The 15000-nt window shown below is 38.5% G+C and overlaps 1 protein-coding gene across 5 annotated transcripts in view; it reads left to right on the forward strand.

The window, feature by feature from the left end:
* LOC144978120 (oxysterol-binding protein-related protein 11-like) overlaps nucleotides 1-15000 on the forward strand; it is a 67124-nt gene that overhangs the window by 11792 nt on the left and 40332 nt on the right. Inside the window, exon 1 of one of the 5 annotated variants that reach the window (XM_078923758.1) lies at nucleotides 3319-3565. The exons of 3 other annotated variants lie outside the window; for them this stretch is intronic. Coding sequence is in view for 1 of the 2 variants with exons in the window: in XM_078923757.1 (XP_078779883.1) it covers nucleotides 5472-5570 (99 nt within the window). In the remaining variant the exon portion in view is untranslated. Of the gene's footprint in view, nucleotides 1-3318; nucleotides 3566-5429; nucleotides 5571-15000 lie in introns of those variants that run through there. One more of the 5 variants, XM_078923757.1, reaches the window with a different exon arrangement.

Consider the following 15000-nt stretch of genomic DNA (forward strand, 5'->3'; position numbering starts at 1 on the left):
AGACTCTGTGTATAAATTAAACAATCAAGGAGACATAACACATCCCTGGCGCACTCCTTTCTTGATTTCAATTGCATCTGTTGTATCTGCCTGCACTTTTATCTGAGCCTTTTGCTGCCAGTACAGATTAGCGATTAGAGCCACATCATTCTCTTCCACACCTATTGCCACAAGGTCCTGGATAAGTTTCTGATGACTAACAGAATCAAATGCCTTTGAGTAGTCGATAAAACAGGCATATATGTCTTTTTGGACCTCTAAGTATTTTTCTGACAGGATTTTTAAGTCGAAAATTGCCTCCCTGGTGCCACTGTTCTTTTTGAATCCAGTTTGCTGTTCTGAAATCTCACGATCTACTTTTGACGAGATTCTTTTCAGGATTATTGTCAGGAGGAGTTTCAGTAGATGGCACATAAGACTGATTGTTCTGTAGTCCGAACACTCAATTGCACCCGCTTTCTTGGGTAGCAGTATGAAGATAGAAGTGCGAAGGTCTTCTGGGATGTGCGTTGACTCGTATATTTCATTCATAAGGTCCGTTATCACATCAACACCAAATTCACCCAGTGCTTGCAGCATTTCTGTTGACACCCCATCTATTCCATTTGCCTTCCCTGTTTTCATGCAGTATAGGGCTTTCTCTACTTCTGATCTTAGGATTGTGGGTCCCCGTAGAAAGGACTGTATATGGTTGTCACCTCTGTCCGCATTGAATAGCTCCTCCACGTATTCTTTCCATCTATTGGCGATTTCTTCCACCTCAAAGAGGAGTCTACCTGATTTATCTTTGATACAACCGCCAGATTGAGCGTTTTTATATGTGAATTTCTTGATTTCAGCAAACATTGGTCCAGGGTTTCTCTCATATGATAGCTTCTCAATACGGTGGCACTTTTCATCAAGCCAGTCTTCTTTAGCTTGGATACACTTTTTCTTTACTGATTTGTCCAGTTCATTGTATCTAGGGGTGCCCTTTGAATGTTTCCGTTCTCTCATAAGATTCAAAATCTCATTCGTCATCCATTCTTTCTTTGCTTCTTTAGATTTTTTGTTTAGCATTTTCTCGTTTGTAGTTGTTATTGCACCTTTAAGAGAGGACCATTGTTTATCAATTCTACTCTTATACGTTTCTTCTGTTTCTTTATTTGTGTCTTCTTGTTCTTCCATAAGACAATAATACCTATTTTCTACTTCTACAGCATATTTCGCTCTTAGCTCCTTGTTTCTAAGTTCAGCTAGGTCGTACTTTATGTGTTCGTCCCTTTTCTGTTTGGGAATTTTTAATTTAACTTTATTTTCACCATGATAGGAACATGGTCCGATCCAATGTCAGCACCCGGGAAAGTTTTACATTGGGTCACACAGTTTTTGAATCTGGTTTTGATGAGAAAATAATCTATTTGGTTTCTGTATATATCTCCTGGGCTCTTCCAAGTATATAGGCGCCTCTTTGGTTGTTTGAATATGGTGTTTATTATGGTCATGTCGTGGGACTCGCAAAATTGGACCAGACGTTCACCCCTCTCGTTGGACTCTCCTAGACCACAACTTCCCATGCACGGTGAGATTGCTGCGTTTCCAACTTTCGCATTGAAATCCCCCATTACGACAACAATGTCACTTGATTTTATGCATTTGAGGGCCTTGTTTACATTTTCATAATGTGCCTCGACCTCCTCATCTGGGTGATCACTCGTTGGTGCATAAATTTGTAGGAGCACTAAATCAAAAGGTTTAGCTTGGATTTTGCACATTAAGATGCGGTCATTCACGGGCCAATACCCAGTTACTGATTTAGCAATTTTGTTTTTCATCAGGATGCCAACGCCTCTGTTGTGCTGAGTATTTCCGGAGTAAATAAAAGTGTGGCTGTCTCTTTTTATTATTCCATTGTCTTTCCATCTTGTCTCTGAGACACCAAGGATATCCATATTCATCGCCTCTGCCTCCATAATTAGATTATGGAGCTTTCCTGCTTGAGCAAGTGTTCTCACATTCCACGTGCCAATTTTTAAAGGAACATTTCTTGTCTTCAAGGTAGGTAGATCAGTCTCTGGCTTTCCCGAGGGCTTTCCACCAGAAACGTCATAAGGTGCCATCTTTTGGACATTACTTAATTCCTCTTCCCTGTACATATTTACAGCTTGATACTTAGTTGCAGGGGCCCAACGTCACAAGCATCTCTAACACTATATCTCTGACTAGCCATGACTAACTATGAATGATACGTGGTAAGGTTTCCCCCTTTTCCACGGTGGTAGCCGCTATCTAATTTTGTCTCAGACGCGCCTCTTTGTCTACCACAGACTTGCTGTCTACGCCTACTTTTACCTAACCATATCCAGACTTTGTGCACTAGAAGGTGAGACATTACCTATTCTACCCTAGTAGTAGGAGTAACTATGACTTAAACCCGACTCTTGGAATAGACCCTGGAGACAAATTTTCACTATGGAATGAATAAAGGGATTTTAAAATATTTGATAACTTCAATTTGGTTCAGGTTTTAATTGGGTGATTACTTCTCATTAATTCTCTCAAAAGGACTATAAACATTGTGTATTTGTATCATTGGTATGGCGGGTAGAAATTATGTGTATTGTACTTAAACACATACCATCATCACTCAAGTGCTATAGATAGTATGCAGATGACGTCACTCAGGCCTTTGTTATTGTTTTTGCCATCCGCGTTTGTGAGTTGTTCTCACTTAACTGTATTAATCAGACTATAAAGGTTCATGGTTACACAGAGTTTGTGTGTTGGTCCGTTATATTTCCGGATGGCAATGTTGTGAACTCCTTGGCTAAGCGCATTCTATCTATAGATAGTTCGAAGTTTACGTCACTCAAGTCTTTGTTATTGTTATTTGCCATGAGTAATTCTCACTAAACCGTATAGATAGTTCGAAGATGACGTCACTCAGGCCTTTGTTATTGTTTTTGCCATCCGCGTTTGTGAGTTGTTCTCACTAAACTGTATTAACCTGACTATAAACGTTCATGGTCACACAGAGTTTGTGTGTTGGTCCGTTATACTTCCGGATGGCAATGTTGTGAACTCCTTGGCCAAGCGCATTCTATCTATTAGCCTGACTATAAACGTTCATGGTTACACACAGTTTTGTGTGTTGGTCCGTTATACTTCCGGATGGCAATGTTGTGAGCTTCTTAGCCAAGCGCATGCTATCTATATTGACAGACTTTACATTGAAAATCCACTTACTGATGTTATCTCAAAGTTATATGTCTCGATATCATCATGCTAGTCTTGGGTAATTGTGTGTCGTGTACGTTGGGAGTCGCAAGTCTTGTTTGTAAACGGGTCTGTGGTCTTGTTACACAACGTTGTTCTTGGTGTCGGTGGCCAGGTCTTTGTCCTACATAAACATATCTATGTGTATCTACACGTTACACGCCCCCTTATCACACCCTGGTCAACACACTTCGATCATCACAGTCGTCTGCATCTTCAGATTATCACATCTCCATTTTAAAACAATGTAAAACAACAGCATACTGTGACACACTTGGATCTAGTCGTACAGTCTCAAGAAAACAACACGGTATGTTTTGTATACACACTATATTGTAATATTGTAATACATGTGTCATAACACAGAACATGAAAGCAACTTGCAAGGCTATTGTTATTGTTTAGTGTTGTTGATATGGACAATATTATTTTGGGTTGAAATGAGAGTTGCTGTTTTTTTTCAAATGGCAACAATGATGCTATGCTCTATGTAATTAACCGGTAAATAACCACGCCTCTCGGACAATCGTCATAATGTAAACAATGGCAGTGATTGGTAGACACAGCAAACTACACAGGTTTTACTATAGATGGTATGTGTTAAGTAAAATACCCACTTTTCTACCGCGTGATCAGTAGAATCAACACAGAAAACTATGTGTAAACTTAAACGTTTATAATATTATGATCGAGAAATTCGTGTGATAACTAGTCACCCATTTGTCAATATAAAAACAATAGCAACGATCAGATGGAGGTCGAATTAGTTCACGTTATTGTTTATAAACAACCAACTATGTTTGTCCGAGCACGTGCGAAGGTGTGTCACAAATTCCATATTTTGATCGGTCAATAATCTACTGGTTAAAATTGATAGAACGAAGAAGACGTCACTCAGATCTTTGTTGTTGTTTTGCCATCCACGTTTATATAAACGTTAAGGTTACACATTGTTTTGTGTGTTGGTCCGTTAGACCTCCTGATGGCAATGTTGTGAGCTTCTTAGCCAAGCGCATACTATCTATATCTTTAGAAAAGGTTGTGTGTTGCTGTGTTGTTTTATCTTGGGAATAGAAGATTGAAGTTGGTACGTGTTGTAATCTGTTGTGCTGTGTTGTGGCTGGCAGCGTGGCAGGCTTCTTGCAGTCAGATGCTCTCTTTATAATGGTATGGTTGGAACGAATAATATTGGGAAGAGAGAGAGAGAGCGCAAACAAGACAAAGTTCTTATTTTGCGCTTTATTGGTGGGTTCTCTCCAAGCGCAATACTCAGGGTCGTACTGGGTCCTTACTCGAAAGGGGCGACACTGCCAAAAATTGAAGAAAAAAGAAGAAATAATACACTATTAAATTTGACTAGCTACCTAATAGTTATAACTTGATTGAAAGCGCTCTCAACGTGAGTCGGGAGGCGAATGACTTGGCAGCGAGGAGCGCCCCTTGTTTTATCTCCCCTCGTAACCAAAATGTGCGTGGTATGTGCGACGACGCGCTAAAACCGCAAGACCAGGAACGGTTGGAGATAGCGATAATATATGTGAAAAAAGAAAACACACAAAAAAAAAACAACAACAACAACAAAACAACAACAACAACAACAACAACAACAACAACAACAACAACAACAACAACAACAACAACAACAACAACACACAAAAAAAAAAAAAACAAAAAACAAAAACAAAAACAACCAGAGACCTATACGAAAACGAAGTTAGGCCCAAGCATTTCGCCTTTAATTATTATTCAGCGGTATATGATGCCAAAAAGAAAATAGAATAGAATAGAAGGTATCGACGTCGCTTGATTAGGCCACTGGCCTGTCGCCGAGTCTTTCCAGTCACTGAATGTCTTGTTCACAACTGATCTAATGCATTTCCCTACCTGATCTTGTGATCAGGGGCTAGCCTACACTACACTTTCTCTACTGATCTTTTGATTATAGCTATTTTGGGTGGGAGGAGAAAAAGATGTTGAAATTACCACAAAGCCACTATACAATGGACGCTGCCCTTTACCTATTTCTTTATAATTGGCGAAAGCCGATATTTTATATTATGAAGTAAGAACACTCTATAATTAATTTTCAATGGTAAAATTTTATGACTGGTTATGATAATAATGAAAACATTATTGTACGACGAAGGAATGGACAAAACCAAAACAAAAGAGGTGTACACTTCCGTTTCGTATTCTCATGACCGACAACAATAAACATGGCTACTGATACAGACCCGAGCTTCCCTTTGCCTGATTTATCAGGCTTATCGGAGGCCGAACGATTGCAAGTGATGGCTGTGATGCAAAGGGCTAAGGTATGAATTACCAAATAAGTGTGTCATGATAATATGATTGCGGTATTGTGTCAAGCGATAACGTTCGCTGGTGTGGTGAAATGATTCAATTTCATATTCATATCTCATCTGCAGTGAGTGGCAGTAGAGTATCTAGAGAGCTGAGCCGGTGTTACCAATACTTAGCTTCTATAACCAGGACAAATCATTCGTTTGGACAGAAAAATAAATAAAAACTTACCGCTTACCGTCAAAAGCAGTTTAGATTTGAAGCTACATTTGTTTTCTATCAAAAAACATTCGGTACTAGACAATCCTTGATGAATTTCAAAAGTTGTGTTTGAAATTATATCCTAAATATTTTCATCATTCATTCCTCGCGAAATCGTGTTTTTTTTTTCGTCTGTCCAATGGTTGGTGCCCCCTAGTGCCAAGTGCCCTGCCGCCTGCCGCGCAAAACAAAGGTTTTTTAAAAAGTTTATTGAGAAAAAGATACGGAAAAAAGTGTCCCTAGATAGGTATGCAATTTGGTACATTAGTGCAGTAAAAATTGGTGCGCAAAATTAGTTCGTAGCGGATGCGAGACTGTGTGTGTGTGTGTGTGTGCGTGTGTATGTGTGTGTGTGTGTCTTTTTTTTTTTTTTTTCGGGAGTGCCTACGTACACGGTAACGGGGCATCTAGCCTCAGGATCTACGTACACGTAAACTGGTTTACCGTTGCAACACAAGCAATAGATGGTCCTCGCTGTCGTGACCGCGCGCTCGTGTGTGTGTGTGTGTGTGTTATTTTTTAAAAAATCAAAACAATTTTAACCATTAATGGCGAGATTCCATCTTACACTCCCCAAACTTCAGATCTTAGTCTTAATGTTATCATTAAAAGACAAGCTTTGCGATGTATAGTTTAATTGAAGCCCGAGTCGAAATATACTCTTACTACTGCTCTCTTGGTGGAAACGATCTATTCTGCATAAGCAATCTGGAGAAAAAAATCAGTGTCACTGTAAAAGGTTAAAATTTCACGAAGTACGCACTGTGAACACCGCTGTAACAATCCTTTGATCTACGTCATCAGGCAACCCATTGTTTCTTTCATCTTTTCCCATTCCCCCTTACTATCCCCCCCCCCCCATTCCCCCGCCCATCCTCTCTCTCTCTCTCTCTCTCCTCTCTCTCTCTCTCTCTCTCTCTCTCTCTCTCTCTCTCTCTCTCTCTCTCTCTCTCTCTCTTGTCATAGTGTTATCCCTTCCCATCTCATTGTAAAATGAAAACGTTCTGCTGTTTGCAGATACATGTATGATTGTTTTGTTTTTTCTCTCTCACTAGGCATTTGAAAAAAAGCAAAAACCTGAAAAAAAAACAAAACAACTTCACCTTTTAAAGGCGAATATCAATCTTACTTGGACCAAAAATAAAATCTTACCGTTTTCATCAAAGACAAAAAAAACAAATTACAATTTAAAAACTTGAGCTTTTATATAGGGCAATATCCACCCAACGTGCTCAAAGCGCTTTTTATCAATATTCTTACTGCTCTTATGGTGGAAACGTTTTTTTTTTTTCTGCGTTAAAAAATAATATAAATGACGACTATTATTTGAAAACAAAAAAAATCAATGTCACGGGCAAAGGGTTAATTGCAGTACTCCTGCATCCTGTGAGACTCCTACGGCACTTGCTAATCATAAAAAAAGGAAATAGCAATCAACAATACTAAGTTGAAAAAAAAAGAAGAAAAAAAGGAGGAGGGGGGGGGGAGCAAACCCAGTAGCAATGCAACCTTTTAGCGGCGAAATTCGATCTTTGACCTAACACCAAATCTTCTATCATCAAAAGACAAGTAACGGCAAAACTATTATAGACAATTGAAGTCCGAGTTGCGATAGTCTGACTACTCTCTTGGTGGAAACGCTGTATTCCCCGTTAACAATAATAAAGATAAAAGCAAACTACTATCTAAAAGCAAAAAATTAGCTTCGCTGTTAAGGGGTTTAAGAACACCTGCAACTGCAACTGCCAGCATCCTTGAGATGTCTACGTCACCAAGGTCACCAATCGACACGTCTCCCCCCCGTCGGCATGCACCCCCCCCCCCCCCCCCCCCTCCACTCTCACGGTGGTGGTGGCGGCGGATAAAAAAGGCCTTTTTTTCTTTTATTCAATCAACTTGACTGCTGGTGGACCCCAGGCCTCTCTACAAGTCCAAGAAATAATACTCACTTTTTCCCTTCGCCAACGAAAATATCTACCCCCTACCGGTCTAATTATTTGTAGCAGACGACAAATTTCTCAAAAAGGCCACGTGACACTGTAAAAACAACACAGGAAGTCCATGACAGCTTATTTACGACATTTCCTTTGAACCGTTTAAACAACAAAATTTCGTTTTCATTCGACTCAACGGGTCAGATTGGCCGGTATTTTTTAACGAACTAAAGTTCTGAAAAATCAAAATGTTTCTTAGAAAGTTGAAAGATGCTAGTTTTTGAAACAGACGTAGGTTTTTAAAAAAAATCTTTATATTTTACGTGAATGCATGCTCAAGGCGAGTTGGACGTGCAGCGGAGGTTGGTAGGCCAAAGGCGAGGCTCTCTAGTCAGTTCAGTGCAGCCGCAGCAGATAATCTGCAGTGCAGTTGGATTTCATATTTGTATTGTCCTACCAGATTAAGTCTCCTCAAATCTTATTTATGAAACAGACAGTCCAGCCTCTGTGCTTTCTGTTTTGATTTTGATAAAGATAATTATAATTTGTTCTGTACTGTGAGTCACTGTGAAAAATAAATTTGGTGTCTGCTGAGAGTCTGAGTCTGTAGCTTGTTGTGTGTCAATATTTCGTTATTATTAGTATTATTATTATTATTATTATTATTATTATTATTATTATTATTATTATTATTATTATTATTATTATTATTATTATTATTATTATTATTGTTGTTGTTGTTGTTGTTGTTGTTGTTATTATTATTATGTTAATAAATATTAAATTCGTTTCAAGTTCAAGTAAAAGTAAAAGTGAAGTGGAGTTTTAGATTATAAGGCACAAGGACTTTGCCACCTCCTGGCTTTTTATTTAATTACTGAACTGGTCATCAACTATTGAACACTGGGCACTTTCCGTAAAAGAATGGTCCCTGGATACATTTTATGGATGTTTTGTTAGCCAGATGTTTTATGTTGCTCAAGAAAAAAGGCATTCATTTGTAATTTTTTGTGTGTTTTTTTTTTTGTTGTCCAAAAGAAAAAAAAATTGTGATGAATGTCAAAGAAAATGATGAGATATAATTTTAAATTGCGACGTGCACATATTTGCAGTTCTGATAACCCAAATTGGTATTGTTATGATCTCTCAGTTTTATGAGTTTTGTAATAGAAATACTCTAAAAACTAACGCAAAATATTGACCATTACAACAATGTCATATCAAGCCAATAGTTGCATTCCATTCGTAGGCCTGCTAATACCTATGTACACGTTGGTATATTGTCATCACATATGAATAGAAATGCATAATATTGGATAAAATTAGCATAGAGGGAGAAAGCATGGAATTTGAAATAAATACATTATATTTTCTAATATCCTAGAGACAACTTACCCTTTTCGTTGGATCAACAGGGGCAGCGTGGTTCAACGGTATGGCCTTTGCTTTGTACCCGAAAGGCACCGAGTTCTATCACCCACCGCTGCATTGTGTGGCCTTGAGCAAGTCACCTCGCCCGCGCTCAATTTGCGGCTCTGCTCTGCGGCTGACGCCTGGGTTGTTCCAGTCTTCCCTTGGAATAGACCCCAGAGACAAATTTCCCCTATTGGAAGAATAAAGGGAATTTTATTTATTTATTTTTTTTATAACCCATATTGTGGAAAATCCCAAGCGTCATAGTTTTGACACCTGTCAATCATAGTGAAAATATGATGGGAACGGTAGTCCACCCCTCCTCCCTTCCTGATTTTATATGTTTTTGAAAACTTTTTGAATTCCCTGTAAAGAAGTTTTAAAAATTCTACAAAAATTCCCATATGGCAAACTCGTTGCTCGTCGAAACATCGGTAATCGGTAAAATTACTCCGCTCGGCAGGACCATTTTTTTTTTTAACGAAGGTACCGAACTCTGTATCAGACGTGAGTGGGAGCCTTGACTAGGCAACTTTGGCTTTAGCCTAATTAATCATGTCACAGTCTCAATAATCAACTTAATCAGTAGGCTACTTAGTAGTAAGTATACACAAAACGGCTATGTGGTCTAGTGGTTTGACACTCGCTTTCGGTTTGGAAGGTCCTGGGTTCGAGCCTCGTGCTCGGCGCATAGTTGAATCCTTGGAAAAGGCTCTTTACTCACATTCTCTCACCATACTCAGGTGTAAAATGAGTACCTGGCCGTTAACAGCATTGTCTTTGTCCGAAAAATTGTAATATCGCCTAACAGGCGTCATATCCCGTCCCATATGTTAAATGTTGCCATTGGTCAGGGACCCCTTGTAAAGTGCTTTGAGCACATTTAGTGATATTATATTGTGCTATATAAAGCTCAATTTATTATTTATTATAAAACACGTCGTAGAGTGTTGTCCATAGAAGCCATACCATAGTCGTGGTAGAGTTCACCTTAGCCTTATACAATTCTTAATTAAAATTCTCATGAGGTCAACGAGTTTCTCAGCTCATGTCTACTTTAGATTCCAGCCTCGTTCGGCGCATAGTTGAGTCCTTGGAAAAGACTGTTTACTCACATTCTCTCACTATACTCAGGTGTAAAATGAGTACCTGCTCATCAACAGCGTTGTCTCTGTCAGAAAAATTGTAATATCGCCTAACAGGCGTCATGTCTCGTTCTACATGTTACGTGTTGCTATTGGTCAGGGACCCTTTGTAAAGCGCTTTGCGCTTGTTTAGTGGATATTGGGCTATATAAAAGCTCTAATTTAAAAACCATTTTTTTTTTAGGTTATTAGTATCATTCGTGAAAAGAAAGTTTGTGTTAATTTTTTGCCTGCATTAATTGGTTAATTTGTGTGTTTAGATGGATAGCAGATCTGAAATAATATTGACTTTTCTAAGGATCAATATTTGTCAATAAATCTCCATGCTTGTGAGATGTGATGATTCGCTGCTGAATTATTTTATAGGGAACTTCTTTGTGTGGCTATGTGGTCTAGTGGTATGACACTCGCTTTCGGATCGGAAGGTCCTAAGTTCGAGCCTCGCGCTCCGCGCATAGTTGAGTCCTTGGAAAAGGCTCTTTACACACATTCTCTCACTGTACTCAGGTGCGAAATGAGTACCTGACAGTTAACAGCGTTGTCTTTGTCGGAAAAAATGTAATATCACCTAACAGGCGTCATGTCCCGTCCTACATGTTAAATGTTGCTGTTGACCAGGGACCCATGGTATAGCGCTTCGAGCACATTTAGTGGATATTGCGCTATATAAAGCTCAAATTTTTTTTCTTCCTATTGCACCGTTATAGTCTTTAACTCACTCAATCCTAGGGTATTGAGCATGTGCATAGATAGTTTTATTCAACTACCATTAACATGTAAAAACTAAAAACATTAGCTTTGATACAACGCCTATATTTTTGTCTTATAAAAATGTAATAAATAGGCATGGGGTAAAAGTAACCCGGGTAAACTACGGATAAAGTCGTTGTTAGGGTTGAGTGAGTTTAAAAAATGTTTAATTCTCTGCATAACTTATATGCGAAGATAACATATTTCAGAGTTATATAAATTACATTCATTGTTAATTTGACTTTTTGGTCCATATTATTGCTGTTTCAAATTATTGAATATCAAATATGTCCATGTCTATACAACATACAAATAATATCTATTGTTATTGTACGTTATTCGTCGTAACCAAATACTAAGTTAGTAAGCTCCTTGTCAATGTTGTTATTTAAAACATTAATTGAACTGGAATTTTTAAAAATTAAAGTTAAGACTATTCGAAATTGCCACAGTTCTTTGAATTAGGGTCATTTTTCTTGGACGGATAACATCTTTCAACGAATACCTTAAACTTATCTCCCCTAGTATTTGTAGCACAATTAATTAGAAAAAAAATTCATTATAATCCATAATGTATGAAGAGCCATGCACAAGTCAATAATAAATATATATATAAGATCACCTCTTATTCTATGATATTTTATTGAAGGCAATTTTAGATATTATTATAATCTTTCTAAATAAGACTGATGTTGAATGTCTGACAAAAGTCTAGTTGTTCTCCCATAGCGGGCAGGGAGGTACATACTGTGTCTTCTATCCCCTTATATCTATTTTCCAACATGCTTTCTGTCTTTGTCTTGGAATGAGATTACTTGGCCCTGTTCGGAGTCCTGGCTGGGAGGGAAACAGTCAAATGCATAGTTATTGTTTTGGGAGATGATATTTTTTTCCTTGTAAATCATCTCTCTGTTATGTATTATTATATTTTTTTTAAATGTATAATGTAAGCATTTGACTGTATTCCTCTTGTTGGATTTTGTGCTTGTGTCCGGATGAGACGTATAGGTGATCTCAAACTAAGTACATTGGTGGTATGCTCTTGGATTCTACATCTGATCCCTATTTGTTCCTAGTTCCCCTTTGGTCTTACTTTTTCTTGGGTGCTTTAACTGTAATTCCAGAACTTTTTACTATCCCATTTTCTTCCTTTTTACTGGCGCTGATATGACCTAAATGTGTTGCAAGCGCCGTAAAACCCTTAAAAACAAACAAAAAACAAAAGTCTAGTTGCGATTGTCCTAGTGAAAATATATTAATTTTATAGAGTGTCACCTTGTTGTTTTCGTAAACTCATAGTCCATCACTGAATCACCAAAACTACACCTACTATTACCAGATGCCGTACACTTATATTTTTTAAAAAGATCTGGACCATCAACTATTTTATTTTTCATTTTTAAACAAGGAAAAGCATCTTAGAATGACTAATTGTAGGGGGGATGGGGAGGGGGGGGGGGTAGAGCTATTGATTCTATGTGGCTCACTCTTTCATTCCCATGACTGGATGATCTTGGGGGAGACTTGTTGGATGTAAAATTCACACAACTTTATGCCACTCTTTCCGGTCGTTGGCCTTTTCCAGAAGCTCGCCATGTCCAGTCCTGTCCATTCCTTGATAATGTCCTGCCACATTTTCTTTTCTTGTTTTTTTGTTGTTTTTTTGTCTTCCTCTCTTCCTTTGCCCTTTGACTGTTCCTTACATCACTGTCTTGCATAAACTCGTGACATATTGTGTGACCAAACAAACCATGATGACTGTTCCTTACATCACTGTCTTGCATTAACTCATCACGTATTGTGTGACCAAACAAACCACGATGACTGTTCCTTACATCACTGTCTTGCATAAACTCGTGACATATTGTGTGACCAAACAAACCATGATGACTGTTCCTTACATCACTGTCTTGCATAAACTCATGACATATTGGGTGACCAAACAAACTCGATGACTGTTCCTTACATGACTGTCTTGCATAAACTCATGACATATTGTGTGACCAAACAAACCAACGATGACTGTTCCTTACACGACTGTGTAGCATAAACTCATGACATATTGTGTGACCAAACAAACCACGATGACTGTTCCTTACATCACTGTCTTGCATAAACTCATGACATATTGTGTGACCAAACAAACCACGATGACTGTTCCTTACATCACTGTCTGACATAAACTCATGACGTATTGTGTGACCAAACAAACCACGACATATTTCTTTTTTTTACTATCGACAGCAGTGGTTCGTGTTTTCCAGCAACGTTTTCCACTTCCTTCCAAATGTCTCCGTTTGACCTGTGTTCGGTGTTGTAAGATACACGTAGGAGTTTTTGGTACTTCTTACATTCAAAAGTAGCGATGCTGCATTCTGTTTCTGCTTTAATAAATGTCCTTTCTAAACAGACATACCATTAAACCAGGATTCGATTGCGCTGTATGTTAGTGTCTAGTCATATATTAAAAGTAATTTAAAAAAAAAAAAAGATTCTTTTAATTCGTAGATTGTATCTCTGTTTCAATTTAATAACTGTGGGGATTTATCCTGCACTTTTGTTTTGAATTATTTATTTATTTTAAAAAATGTCTGATGTTTGTCAAAACCATTCAACCGAATATTTTAGAATCGCGTGGTTTCTCATCCGTCTGACTTATTTATGCATAATTAGTTTAAGTGTTATGTAACGTCAGATTTACAGTGGAATCCCCTTGATATGTCGTCAGTTAATGTAGCATCCTGGGTCATCATCATCATCGTTGCCTTTTTCACCCTGGGTCAGGGTATAGGCCACAGACAAACAGTTTCCATCCTTCTCTATCCCGAGCTAACTTTTTTATCTCATTCCAGGTCTTACCACTTCTCTGTATATCAGCTTCTTTAATTCTTCTCCGTGTTCCTCGTGGCCTTCCCCTTGATCTACTGCCCTGAGGGTTCCAGTCTAATACTTTCTTTGTTATAGGGGAGTCATTCTTTCTGAATGTCCAATGCACCTCCATCGTCTTCTTAGCATCCTGGGTACTCTTCTAGTTTTCGTCTTTTCTCTCTCCCATCTTTTTATTTTCTTGTTACAACCTCTGACTTTTTGCATTGAGCCAGCCGGATAGAACATACCAATACACAAAACTGTGCGTGACCTTGAACGTGTGACCTTGAATGTTTATAGTCTGCTTGATAACATTTAGTGAGAACTACTCATTAAAATGGCTGGCTAAAAAAAAAACATAAACAAAAAGGTGATTGACGTCAATTTCGTTATATCTACGCGCTTGGCTAAGAAGCTCACAACATTGCCTTCCGGAAGTATAACGGACCAACACACACAAGTATGTGTAACCTTGAACGTGTATAACCTGGTTAATACAGTTTAGTGAGAATTACTCATAAACGCTCGAAAAAAAAAAAGACGGCAGAGGACGTCGTGTGCTTGGTATGGGTAGGTCTAGCGGCTCTTCTCTTTATTCTTAGTATTTTGTCCGTGCCCGACGTCTTTATCCGGAAGACGGCAGAGGACGGCAGTACCGGGTCGTTGGAGTCAGTCTCCGGTGTGGGTTAGCCCTAACAAAGACCCGAGTGACGTCAACGTCATAATATCTATAGATAGTATGCGCTTGGCTAAGAAGCTCATAACATTGCCGTCCGGAAGAATAACGGACCCACACACAAAACTGTGTGTTACCATGATCGTTTATAGTCAGGTTAATACAGTTCAGTGAGCATTACTCATAAACGCGGATGGCAAAAAACAATAACAAAGACCTGAGTGACGTCAGCTTCATACTATCTATACAACAAATCACGCCGGTGTGCTCGACTGCTGTCGGTCCCAGCGTCAGGGAGTTTAACAAGGCTCTATTGTAATTCCAATTTAATTAGATATGCAGACACCAGATTGCGACTTTTAATGTAATTGCATGACAATTTATATTACAATTA

Source organism: Berghia stephanieae, chromosome 8, assembly GCF_034508935.2.
Source record: "Berghia stephanieae isolate SIO BIC M18660-M18661 chromosome 8, UCSD_Bste_1.3, whole genome shotgun sequence".
NCBI classification, from domain to species: domain Eukaryota; kingdom Metazoa; phylum Mollusca; class Gastropoda; order Nudibranchia; family Aeolidiidae; genus Berghia; species Berghia stephanieae.